The 12,988-nt window shown below is 38.7% G+C and overlaps 1 protein-coding gene across 1 annotated transcript; it reads left to right on the forward strand.

Annotated features, from left to right (window-relative positions):
* The first annotated feature begins 4,238 nt into the window (after nucleotides 1–4,238).
* On the forward strand, nucleotides 4,239–5,186 carry LOC114226037 (olfactory receptor 8B3-like). Its single transcript, XM_028125936.1, has one exon. The coding sequence runs from the start codon at nucleotides 4,254–4,256 to the stop codon at nucleotides 5,184–5,186; it is 933 nt and encodes a 310-aa protein (XP_027981737.2). The 5' UTR covers nucleotides 4,239–4,253.
* The last annotated feature ends 7,802 nt before the right edge of the window (nucleotides 5,187–12,988 follow it).

Genomic DNA, 12,988 nt, shown 5'->3' on the forward strand with positions numbered 1-12,988 from the left:
GTATTAGGGCCAACTGGATGCAGAGGGATGTATGAGAACTCTACTCTCTTGTCGATTTTTCTATAAATAGAAAACTTTTAAAAAATAAGGCCTAAAAATATTAAAAACATGACACAAGAACTTGGGGCAAAGCCTGCAGCAAAGCCTGTCCTCAGAAAATAATTATAGCTACAAACATTATCTAAAGATGTTCTCCCTACATCGGGAAGCAAAAATTTTTATCACCAATGATGGGAGAGTAAAGACTGAGAAGTCTTTACAAACTACTAACAAACCTTATTAAACTGTATTTTTCTAGGTGATTCTCCACAATTAGCTATCCTAGCTAAAGCCCCTTTGCCTTGTCATGTTTCCACAATTTGCTACTCTTTGTCCAACTTAGCATTGTAAGCATTTGGCTCTAAGTGGTTTCTTTTGGTCTTCACTTGTCTTGTGAAGGCTTCCATGCACATGTGAAAAAAATAATTAAAAGGTGTATGTTTTTGCCCTATTAATCTGTTTTAAGTCAGTTTAATTCTTAGACCCAGCTGGGGACCCTAGGCATGTAGAGGAGAAATTTTTCCTCTTCAGAATACAGTTTTCTTAATTTTACTACCTATATATGTACCAAAAACTTACAATTAGAGTAGTTTCATATATTTAAAAATTTATGTGTTCATACTGTGACTGGCCTTTTGAATTTTTTTTTAAATTTTATTTATTTATTTGACAGCAAGACACAGCAAGAGAAGGAACACAAGCAGGGGGAGTGCGAGAGGGAGAAGCAGGCTCCCCGAGGAGCAGGGAACCCAATGAGGGGCTCGATCCCAGGACCCTGGGATCATGACCTGAGCCGAAGGCAGACGCCCAACAACTGAGCCACCCAGGTGCCCACCTTTTGAATTTTTAATTCAAAATCATGTTTGGTATTTATTCTTGTTCCTAGATGCAGGATTTGTTATTTGCTTTCATTCTGGGCTGCCAGGGTCTGTGTAGGGGGTATCTGCTCAGATCACCTGGCATGTAGCTGACCCCTTCCCCCAAATCTCTCACACCATCTCCATTGCCATTTCTTTTGTTAAAGTTCGCTTGGCTTTTTGCTTTTTTCCCTTTTCTGAAACCCATGCACCTTTACTGAGATCCAGAGCATGTTGCTCTGTCTGTATTAAAACAGGCATTCACCTGTGAAAAAACTGTGATAAGCTGCAGACACCTGCCACATTCTAAACACTGGGTAATGATCTAAGGTTTTTCTCCTCAAAATATCGTCATGTGAACAGCAGCTTCTGCATTAGCTGGGAGGTTATAGAGGTACAGAATTGAGTAGCCTACTCCAGATTTACTGAATTAGATTCTGTTTTCCCTTTTCCTTCTTGGAACTTGAAGATTTAATTTTCTTTTTACTACCTCAGGTATATATTTACATTTAAAAATATAGTAGCTATGTTTCTGCATGTTATAGCAGGTTAGCTCAGTGTGACATAGTCCTGCAAATTAAGAATATTTAGTTAAAAATAAGTTTTCCTTTTCTGTATCTTTAAGATAATGCACTATAAGGCTTAAATTACCACTGACTTTGACAAATTAGAACATACAGGGCTTGAGTTGCTTAAAAAGGAGTCAGGAGATGGTTTGGTATAGCTCATGAAAAGGATGACTATTTGATATACTTTGTTATAATTGAATTAGGCTAAGATTACTGTTATGTAGATGAAACAAAGGAAATGAATGAGATAGTTTTACACTGTAAGGATAAGCTCAGAGTCTCTCTACACTCATTCTGTATTTGCACATATTAGCACTGGTTGTATTAAAGGTGAAAGAATGACTTTCAACTCTAGGGTAGAACCTTGGCATAAAACTCTTCTTGCAATGTGATTTGATATAATATGAACTGGGAGTGTTTCTTGTTCTTACATCACCTAAATAAGACTTCTTAACATTTACATAGAAAACACATGTTTTAATGAATCTCTAAGGTCCTCATCACTGCTGCAGCCCAAGGAATGTCGATCTTGTGGGATATATTTCAAATTTGCCCTGAGGAATGTTTATTCCCCTTGTAATTTTGAGGAGTCTGAGAATAATAATTGGGAACCATTTTAGTAATGGTTGGGTTTTAAATTATCCTAAGTATAAAATCCATATGAAGGACTTCCCAAATATTTTTCTTGACCTCTGCTCTTTTTCTCTTTACTCTGTCTCTCACTGAGTTCACATATTGTCATGGCTTTAGCCTTTATAGAAATAATCTCTAAATCTTTTTTTTTTTCATATTCTGGTCTTTGTCATGAACTTTATTTAGCTTTACTTAGGCTGTATACTTCTACTTGGATGTCCAGTTGGCAACTCAAGTCCACCATGGTCAAAACTGAATGTATACATTTACAAATATTTCTACTCTTTCTGAGTTCTCTGTGTTTATAGTAACACCATAGTTTATCCATATGCTAGTATCTTTGGCAATTTCTTGTCTATTTCTATTCCCTTTGTGAGAAGTCCTGATGAATCTTTCCTTACATCTCTTGCATTATATTTGTTATATATACATTTATTTATGTATTTATTATATATTTATTTATAATAATATTATATTATAATTGCCTCTCCTAGCTCATCCTGCCTCCAGTTTCTCTTACACCAGTCCATCCTACTGGCCCTACACCATATTAATCCTTTCAAGTCTGCACTTTGATTGTTTCCATCCTGTGCCAAAACAGGAATAAAAATCTTGAGTGGTTTAATGACTTCTCATAATAAGTTGACCTTGATTTTGGCATTTGAAAGCTTCCTATACCGATCCAAATCTGACTTTCGATCCAATTCCATGCTGCAATCCAGAGGAACGGGGGGTGAGGGGCATTGGGACCTCTCTGAGAGCCTGTGAAGATAAGTCCTCTATGTGACATTCAGGGAGAAGGGAAATTACATTCTTTCTTTGAGCTCAGTAACTCTTATCTGGATGGTATCTAAGAGTTCAGCAGTGGCCTTTTCATGTGTTACTGCCCCACTTTCAGGTCTACAAAGAAAAAACATTGGTACTACATAAGCCTTTGCCTGTGTGGCTAGAATTCTGTTATAGTATCCATTATAAGTTCCAGAAAAGATGGGAAAAGGATCGTCATTCATATATTCTTCTGTTATACAAATATTTATTGAATACTTACTATCTATGTCAAGTATTGCTGTAAGATGCTATGGGAATAGCACTGAAGAAAATAGACACAATCTGTTTGGGGCTTAGATTAAATGTAAGTGTATCTTTATATGTGGAAAGAACAAACAATAAATGAATAAATGTGTAGTATTTCATATAGTGATAGGTGCTAGAAAGAAACCAGTGTGGATGCAGGAAAGATCATCATGTTTTTCTATTAGGTAGGGATGTACCTACCCCATTTGGTAGGAAATTAAAATGTATGTGAAATGGTACACTTCCAATGGTCAATGTTATTATCATGACCTAAGTTGTAAATGTAGACTAGGTGAAAATTGTTTTCCACTGCAAAGCCTAATCTCTGGGGAAAACACTGGGAAAACATAGGTCTTCCAATTTTTAATCAGGTCCTTAGGATTTCCCCACTCAGGAAAACCCCTTGGGTCATATTAGCAGATGGATCTTCTGGCACCAGCAGATGATATTTACTTCCCCCTCGTCTGAGAGGACACTGGGCAAAACCACCGTCAGTAATCATGATCCATAACTCATGGCTCTTCAGAGTCGGTGGTACTGAGATTTGTTTTCTGGCATCTTCAGTCCAAAAGTCACTCAAAACAACAACAACAAAAAAATCTCTGTTTTAGGTTGTTAATCCCTAAAATTTATGAGAGCCACTGTCCAATTTTGAAGTTCTGATGCAGAAGGGTGAGTTTTTGGATTTTATCTGTCCTGCTATTCTTTTTCCAAATCTTTTCTATGAAAGCCACAGGCTCCTTGAAATGATACATCTCCTGTTAGATGGCAGTTGTCTCTGAGGGGGTACTGGTAGACAGTCAAAGCAGAAGTGCAGCAGAGATCCTGCAGAGTCAAGAGACAACAGGGTTCCTGAATTTTATCCCAATAGAATTGCCTTTTATGACCTTTTGATACACATCTTTAAACAATCTCTCAGCCTTTATACAGTGGAGACAACAAAGGCACACAGCAGGGTGGGTTTGAGTTCATTCTCTCATTCAGGGTCTCAGTCTCATTTTGGAGGGATTGGGGGGAGAGAGCTGGTACTCATTGTAATGTCACCCTTTGTCCTGTTCTCACATGTATGCCTTAGGGAAGAATGGCCGCAGGAAATGACTCTTCAGTGATGGAGTTTATCCTCCTGGGTTTAACACAACAATCACAACTCCAGCTGCCTTTCTTCTTCATTTTCTTAGGAATCCATGTGGTCACCGTGGTGGGGAACATGGGCTTGATTATTCTGATTGGTCTGAACCCTCACCTGCACACTCCCATGTACTACTTTCTCTTCAACCTTTCCTTCATCGATCTCTGCTACTCATCTGTCATAATCCCTAGATTGCTGATAGGTTTTGTAAAAGAGAACGTCATCTCTTATGCAGAGTGCATGACACAGCTCTGTTTCTTCTCCTTCTTTGTTATTGATGAGTGCTGTATTTTGGCATCAATGGCCTATGACCGGTATGTGGCCATCTGTAAGCCCTTGCTTTATAAGGCCATCATGTCCCATCAGGTCTGCCTCATGCTGATGGTGGGAACATATGTAATGGGGTTTGTGGGTGCCATGGCCCACACCGGGTGCATGCTGAGACTCACCTTCTGTGGTGACAACTTCATCAATCATTACATGTGTGACATACCTCCTCTCCTCCGGCTGTCCTGCACAAGCACCTACATCAACGAGTTGGTGGTTTTCATTGTGGTGGGCGTCAACATAACAGTACCCAGTCTCACCATCTCCATTTCTTACACCTTGATCCTCTCCAACATTTTCCACATCCGTGCTACAGAAGGCAGGTCCAAAGCCTTCAGTACCTGCAGCTCCCACATAGTTGCTGTTTCTCTCTTCTTTGGATCATCAGCATTCATGTATCTTAAGCCTTCTCCTGCTGGGTCTCTGGATCAAGATAAAGTATCCACAGTTTTTTATACCATTGTGGGGCCAATGATGAATCCTTTTATCTATAGTCTGAGGAACAAAGATGTTAAAATTGCACTGAGTAAGACTCTGAAGAAAAGGGTGTTCTCATAAATGGAAACTGTGTTAGTTACAGATGCCAAAACCTAGGAGGCGCACATAATGTATGAAGCTATGGAGAGAACAATAAGAAATCAAAATAGAAATGCAAATGATTCAAATAATAGGGTAAATGAAGTTAATTATTTGTAAATCATTTCGCAAAGACAATATAAAGAAGAGGAGGACCAGTCCTTTATCTTTTCATAGAAAGTAAAAAGGACTTCATTTGTCATTCTCCTGCTTATTTTCAGAAGTTTTAAAGTTGTAAGTATAAAAGGTTGAATGGTAATAAATCCAGAAATGGTAAATGGTGAGATATTTTTGACCGAGGCATGTCTGGAATTCCTATGAAACTTTGTTATGGATGGACTTTGGTGGACTGTAGATTTGGCCATTTATTTATTCATTAATAAACCTCCATTGGAAGACTATTGAGTTTAAGGAACTGAGGGTAGTCTTTTTGAGTGCTGTAGGGGCTTTTGTTTCAGGAGATCCTTTTATTTCCTAAAAGGGGATAAGAATGGGGATATGTTCCTATCACTCTGGTCTCTGGTCTCTTTTCACTTTAGTCTCAAGGGAATGTGGTAAAGCAATATTTCCTTCTGGTCCGTGTTCCTAAGGACAAGAAACTGAGATAACCTTTTAGAGCCATCAGGAGTAAAGGAAATCTACACTGGGTTTTACCTCTTGGGACTTTAGGGCAGAAAATAAGACTTGCTGTGTCTTCATTGGGAAGAATTTTGCTAGAAATCTTTGCCAATTATTAGCAGAGGAATATGTATTCTTTCCTCAAACGGGCTTTCAACTCTAATTCATTAGCACTCAGCATTTTCCCTTTATTATTTTCATTATCCATTTGTGTCAGGTTTATATGCTACCAATGATATAATTTTACTTAATTAACAAATAGAAGCACTTATCCTGTACTGGACTCTGTTTTTAAACATGAAAAGATACAGAGGTGAACAAGACAGACAATGTGTGTACTCTCATAGGGTTCATTGTCTACAGTAAGGTAGAGCTGGGGTGCACATGGGCAGGACGAGGAGACAGGTAATGAGCATATGTGAATACATCAGAAAAATGCTTTGCAGAGTCTTTTTTTTTTTTTTTTTTTTTTGAAGAGAGAATCTCAAGCAGGCTCCATGCTCAGCATATAGCCTGACATGGGGCTAGCTCTCAGAACCTTGAGATCATGACCTGAGCCGAAATCATGAGTTGGACGCCTAACCAACTGAGCCACACAGGTGCCCCTGCTTTGCAGAGTCTTAAGTTTAGGTGATGGTACAGGGAGCAACTGTGTGGTTACTTTAAGTTGGGTGGAACGGGTTTTCTGAGGAGGTGATGTTTCAGCTGAGATCTCGTTGAGAAGAAGAGTCACATGTAGAGCATTCCAGGCCAAGGGGAATTGTGGCAAGTAATCATGGTGTTGAGTATAAGGGACAGAAAACAGTCCATTGTGACTGTGACTTAGTGGTAGAAATGTAAGTATTAGGAGGTGTATGTAGCATGTAGGAAAAGATTTAGGAAATGAAGGTGGAGAATCAGGGCTGTGCAAGTCTTGAAAAGAGTAAATATTATCTTAAGCTCAGTAAAATCCATGTGATATTAATCACACAAAAGACCTTACCTCTGCTTCCTCCTCTCCTCTTGGGAGGCCTGTCAATTATTATTTATAACTCATCTTGGAGAAAAGTTCAGGATTCCATGACTGATTTCTAGTGAAACCCATGAAGCAGTATATCTTAAATAATACCAAATTGCTATGTCCTACATGAGAGATTTTTCTTTTGCTAATTTTGCATGCTTAAAGAAGATGAGTCAAAGTCTGTAGGATGTCACCTGAAACAGAACATGAGTTAGGTGGAAGTACCCTTGATCTTGTCTCTTCACCTAGTAGATACAAATGTCCTGAAATAGAAAGACTGTTGAATTTGAAAACATGCAACCATGTTTGGTTCCAGATTCTGTGATTTTTTTAAAATTTTTTATTGTTATGTTAATCACTGTATATTACATAATTTGTTTTGGTGTACTGTTCCATGATTCATTGTTTGTTCATAACACCCAGTGCTCCATGCAGAATGTGCCCTCCTCAATACCCATCACCAGGCTAACCCATCCCCCCAGCCCCTCCCCTCTAGAACCCTCAGTTTCTTTTTCAGAGTCCATCATCTCTCCTGGTTCGTCTCCCCCTCTGACTTACTCCCCTTCATTCTTCCTCTCCTGCTATCTTCTTCTTTTTCTTTTTTCTTAAAATATGTTGCGTTATTTGTTTCAGAAGTACAGATCCGTGATTCAACAGTCTTACACAATTCACAGCGCTCACTGTAGCACATATCTTCCCCAATGTCCATCACCCAGCCACCCCATCCCTCCCACCCCCGACCACTCCAGCAACCCTCAGTTTGTTCCTGAGATTAAGAATTCCTCATATCAGTGAGGTCATATGATACATGTCTTTCTCTGATTGACTTATTTCACTCAGCATAACACCCTCCAGTGCCATCCACATCGTTGCAAATGGCAAGATCTCATTCCTTTTGATGGCTGCATAATATTCCATTGTGTATATATACCACTTCTTCTTTATCCATTCATCTGTCGATGGACATCTTGGCTCTTTCCACAGTTTGGCTATTGTGGACATTGCTGCTATAAACATTGGGGTGCACGTACCCCTTCAGGTCCCTACATTTGTATCTTTGGGGTAAATACCCAGTAGTGCAATTGCTGGATCGAATGGTAGCTCTAATTTCAACTGTTTGAGGAACCTCCATACTGTTTTCCAGAGGGGTTGCACCAGCTTGCATTCCCACCAACAGTGTAGGAGGGTTCCCCTTTCTCCACATCCCCGCCAACATCTGTTGTTCCCTGACTTGTTAATTTTAGCCATTCTGACGGGTGTGAGGTGGTATCTCATCGAGGTTTTGATTTGGATTTCCCTGATGCCGAGCGATGTTGAGTACTTTTTCATGTGTCTGTTGGCCATTTGGATGTCTTCTTTGGAAAAATGTTTGTTCATGTCTTCTGCCCATTTCTTGATTGGATTATTTGTTCTTTGGATGTTGAGTTTGATAAGTTCTTTATAGATTTTGGATACGAGCCCTTTATCTGATATGTCATTTGCAAATATTTTCTCCCATTCTGTCGGTTGTCTTTTGGTTTTGTGGACTGTTTCTTTTGCTGTGCAAAAGTTTTTTATCTTGATGAAATCCCAATAGCTCATTTTTGCCCTGGCTTCCCTTGCCTTTGGCGATGTTTCTAGGAAGAAGTTGCTGCGGCTGAGGTCGAAGAGGTTGCTGCCTGTGTTCTCCTTTAGGATTTTGATGGACTCCTGTCTCACGTTTAGGTCTTTCAACCATTTGGAGTCTATTTTGGTGTGTGGTGTAAGGAAATTGTCCAGTTTCATTCTTCTGCATGTGGCTGTCCAATTTTCCCAACACCATCTGTTGAAGAGACTGTCTTATTTCCATTGGACATTCTTTCCTGCTTTGTCAAAGATAAGTTGACCATAGAGTTGAGGGTCCATTTAGCACTCTATCCAGTCTTAAGGGTTAACTTAAGTGTTAACAAATTAACCCACTCCTTGCTTACTGAATTAAGGCCCTTGATCTGTAACAGAACTAATTTACTTTCTTGAGATTTGCAGGCCACTGGTGTTGGGGAATGAAAGACCAGAACTTTCCCAGGCCTCAGAGGCCAGCAAATCTATTTGAAGCCACATTGACTTTCTGATTAGCTCAGCAATCTTTTAGCAAAATGTTTTTCTTTTTTAAGGTCACATAAATGACTTTACCAACCTTCCCTTGTGCATCTGTAGACCTTTGTATCCTTTGCAGAAAAAACAGAATACTCTTGCACAACCATCCCTGGGTACCAAGGAGCCAGACCTTCTTGCACATTATAATATTTATAAATAAAATTGTTTAAAGCCTAATATCTTTAAAATTAATATAATGAGACAATTCAGTGTAAAATAATTTCAGAATATATTTCATTTGGTAACTTTTTAAAAGATATAGATATTGTCATATACTTATTTCTTATCCTCCTGTTTTATCATAGTTGCTCCAAAACAATTTAAATTGGAAAATTTTTATTTTACTTATGTTCAGCCCATATGCTAAAGACATATCAAATTTTTGTTATATATAAAAACTTAGTTATATTAATTATAATCTGCCTTAATTAAATTAACATTAACCTAAAAGGGTCCCATGGCTTAATTTACAAAAAAAATATGAAGTAGGAAATCTTAGAAATGTATTGTTTTGGTGCTGATGTAAAGGTGCCTATTCATCAACCAGCTTCTTTCCATCACCTAAAGGAATTGAAATGTTTTCAGGTCCATGATTTGCCCTGGCTCTGAGGCAGACTTATTAATGAAAAAGTTTTTAAATTTTTTAAAACAAAAGTTCTCATTCTTTCTCCTTCATGATACAAGTTGGGGCAGAACTTTCTAAACAATGTGTAGTAGACAGTACAGCAAATGGGCTAAGGTTAAGGTAGTTAGGACGATCATATTCGTCCTTGAACAGTTGGAGTTTCAGTGTGATTGCTCTGGCATGTTGTAGCCTATAAAGGGGTTTCTGGGAGAGCAAGAATAAAAGAAGTCTGATGTGATTGCACTTCTATGGCTTTGGCAAGCAGTAAGAATGAGACAAAATGGTACTCACTGCTCCATTTTAAAAGCCCAGCCAAAGAGGTGCTCCACCATCTGGTTGCCAGCTAAAGCAGCTACTTATAGGGGAAGACAGTACCCACTGTGGGCGAGAGGCCCATGGAGCTGCTGGAGGAGTTTTGTTTTAGGTGCCCAGGATCACCTATAGGTGCTGCTGTTTGTGGTAGTGGAAGGCCAGGCAGGGAATCCTGAATTTGCTCCAGGAAGATGCCCAAGGTGTTCCCCCATTTCAGATACTTCTGATGATTTTCAGCTGACGTATCCTGTTAGTACCATTTAAGCTAGTGTGATTGCTCTAAGAATGTACAAGCCTTCTGAAAATTAGGGCTTCTTTGTTATTTGAAGCATTTGAAATGAAAACATACAATTGGCTCTAAATTGCTTTAACATTAAATTTCTCTATGACAGAAAAAGCTCTTTCATTATTTGAATGATTTTATTTGTAAACTTTTGAATGGTTTAAGAAATGATTTAAAACTGTGTAACCTTCATATTCAGTAATGTTTGGTATGGTGATTGTAAAAAACTTTATGGCTATAATTATTAAGAATTCTTGATCAGTAATTGCTGTTTAATTCACAAAACATAATAGAAAAAAATATGTTCCAATCTGCCCTTCCCCTGCATTCTCTTGTGAAGCCACCCTGTCCAACACACCCTTGGCAGGAGTCCATCCAAATCAATGCCACAAGCATGGAAGTATGTAAATAGCCCTAACATGGGGCAGTACCTCTCCAAATGACTCCTGCCTTGGTAAGAGGGGAAGATAAACACACACCAGTTCAGTGGTGGCTCCAGCAGTGGGCTGGGGGCAGATATATGATCTGATGGCAGCCGTGCCTACCAATGAAAGCTTCTCAGAGAACAACACCAGGAAAGTGCCTGCAGTTCCATATAACTGCACCACTGGCAAAGGCTGGATCTGACCCAACTCAAGCCCAAGGTGGCCCCCAGACTGGCCCATGAACAATAGGACTAAACCCTGCTCACAACTGGCAAGGAGAGCCATTGCAGACAACTGGACTGAAGGCAAACATGCCTGAACCACAACAGTAGAGTAAAACACAGAGGAGGTAACACACAGCAGGTTAACACACAACAGGCAAAAACGCAGAGGAGATACTCCTGAAGTGCCAAGTTCTGGTGAACAGGGGACATTTCATTGCAGAGCATTACAGGGCCTCTTCTTCATAAGGTCACTACTTTCCAGAGCAGGAGACATAGCTGAATTCCTAAAACATAGAAACAGATACAGAGAGTTAGACAAAATGAGTAGACAGAGGAATCTGTCCCAAATGAAAGAACAGGACAAAATTTCAGCAAAAGAGCTAAATGAAGTGGAGATAAGTAATAAGCCTAATAGAGAATTTAAAATAATGATAATGAAAATACTCATTAGACTTGAGAAAAGAATGGAGGATCTCAGTGAGTCCCTCAACAAAACAATAGAAAAACATAAAAAAGAACCAATCAGAGATGAAGAACTCAAATGAAATTAAAATAGGCCAGAGGAAGCAGAAGAATGGATCAGTGATCTGGAAGACAGAATAATGGAAAGCAGTCATGCTGAATAGGGGAAAGAAAAAAGGATAATAAAAAATGAGAATAGATTAAGGGAACTCAGCAACATCATCAACCATAATAACATTTGTATTTTAGGGATTCCAGAAGGAGAAAAGAGAGAAAAGGGGGCAAAAATTTATTTGAATAATAACAGCTGAAAAATTCCTGAATCTGGGGAAGGAAACAAATCCAGATTCAAGTGGTACACAGAACCCCTCAAAAAAATCAACCCAAGGTGGTCCGCACCAAGATACATAGTAATTAAAATGGTAAAAAGATAATGATAAAGAGAAAATTTTAAAAGCAGGAAAAACAAAACAAAACAAAAGCAAAAACAAGAAACCCCCCCAAAAACCAGTTACATACAAGGAAAACCCTATAAGGAGATTAGCTGATTTTTCAGCAGAAACACTGAAGGCTAGAAGGGCATGTCATGACATATTAAAATACTGAAAGGAAAACAACCTGCAGTCAAGAATACTCTATCCAGCAAGACTATCAGTCAGAATAGAAAGAGAGATAAAGAGTTTCTCAGACAACAAAAGTTAAAGGAATTCATGAGCACTAAACCAGCCCTCCAAGAAATATTAAAGGGGACTCGTGGATTATAAAAGAAAGACCATAAACAGGAGTAAGAAAAGTGGGAAGCACAAAAGTAGTAAAGTATATCTAAAAATCAGTGAAGGAATTAATAAGATAAAAGTAGGTCAAGCATGACACCATCTACCTAAAACATGGTAGGGGCGAGGAGTAAAAACTTAAGTGCTTTGGGGGTGGGGGGATGGGTTAGCCTGGTGATGGGTATTAAAGAGGACACATACTGAATGGAGCACTGGGTGTTATACGCAAACAATGAATCATGGAACACTACATCAAAAAATAATGATGTAATGTATGGTGATTAACATAACATAATAAAAAAACTTAGTGCTTTTAAAATGGGTTCAAACTTAAGCATCCATCAACTTAATACAGACTGCTATATGCGTAATATGTTATATACAAACCTGATGGTAACCACAAATCAAAAATCAATAATAGATATGCAAAAAATAAAGAGAAAGGAATCCAACTATATCACTAAAAAAAGCCAGCAAACCGTGGGAAAAGAGAGCAAGAGAAGAACAGAAAAGAACTACAAAACAACCATAAAAAAGTAATAAAATAAAACAAATGAAACAAGTAATAAAATGGCAATAAGTACATACCTGTAAATAATTACTTTTTTTTAAAGGGATAAGGATTTTATTTATTTATTCGAGAGAGAGAATGAGAGAGAGAGAGCACATGAGAGGGGGGAGGGGCAGACGGAGAAGCAGACTCCCTGCTGAGCAGGGAGCCGGATGCGGGACTTGATCCTGGGACTCCAGGATCATGACCTGAGCCGAAGGCAGTCGCTTAACCAACTGAGCCATCCAGGTGCCCCTGTAAATAATTACTTTTAATATAAATGTATTAAATGCTTCAATCAAAAGACATAGGGTCCATTCATCTGATGCAGCCATCAAAAGGAATAAAATCTTGCCATTTGCGATGACATGGATGGAACTGGAGGGTATTATGCTGA

This window comes from Eumetopias jubatus, unplaced genomic scaffold, assembly GCF_037043125.1.
Source record: "Eumetopias jubatus isolate StellerSeaLion01/CBP00866 unplaced genomic scaffold, mEumJub1_p1.0 scaffold_13, whole genome shotgun sequence".
Taxonomy (NCBI): Eukaryota; Metazoa; Chordata; class Mammalia; order Carnivora; family Otariidae; genus Eumetopias; species Eumetopias jubatus.

Coding starts and splice junctions, on each gene's coding strand:
- LOC114226037 (XM_028125936.1), top strand. CDS start 4,254: ATGGCCGCAGGAAATGACTCTTCAGTGATGGAGTTTATCCTCCTGGGT.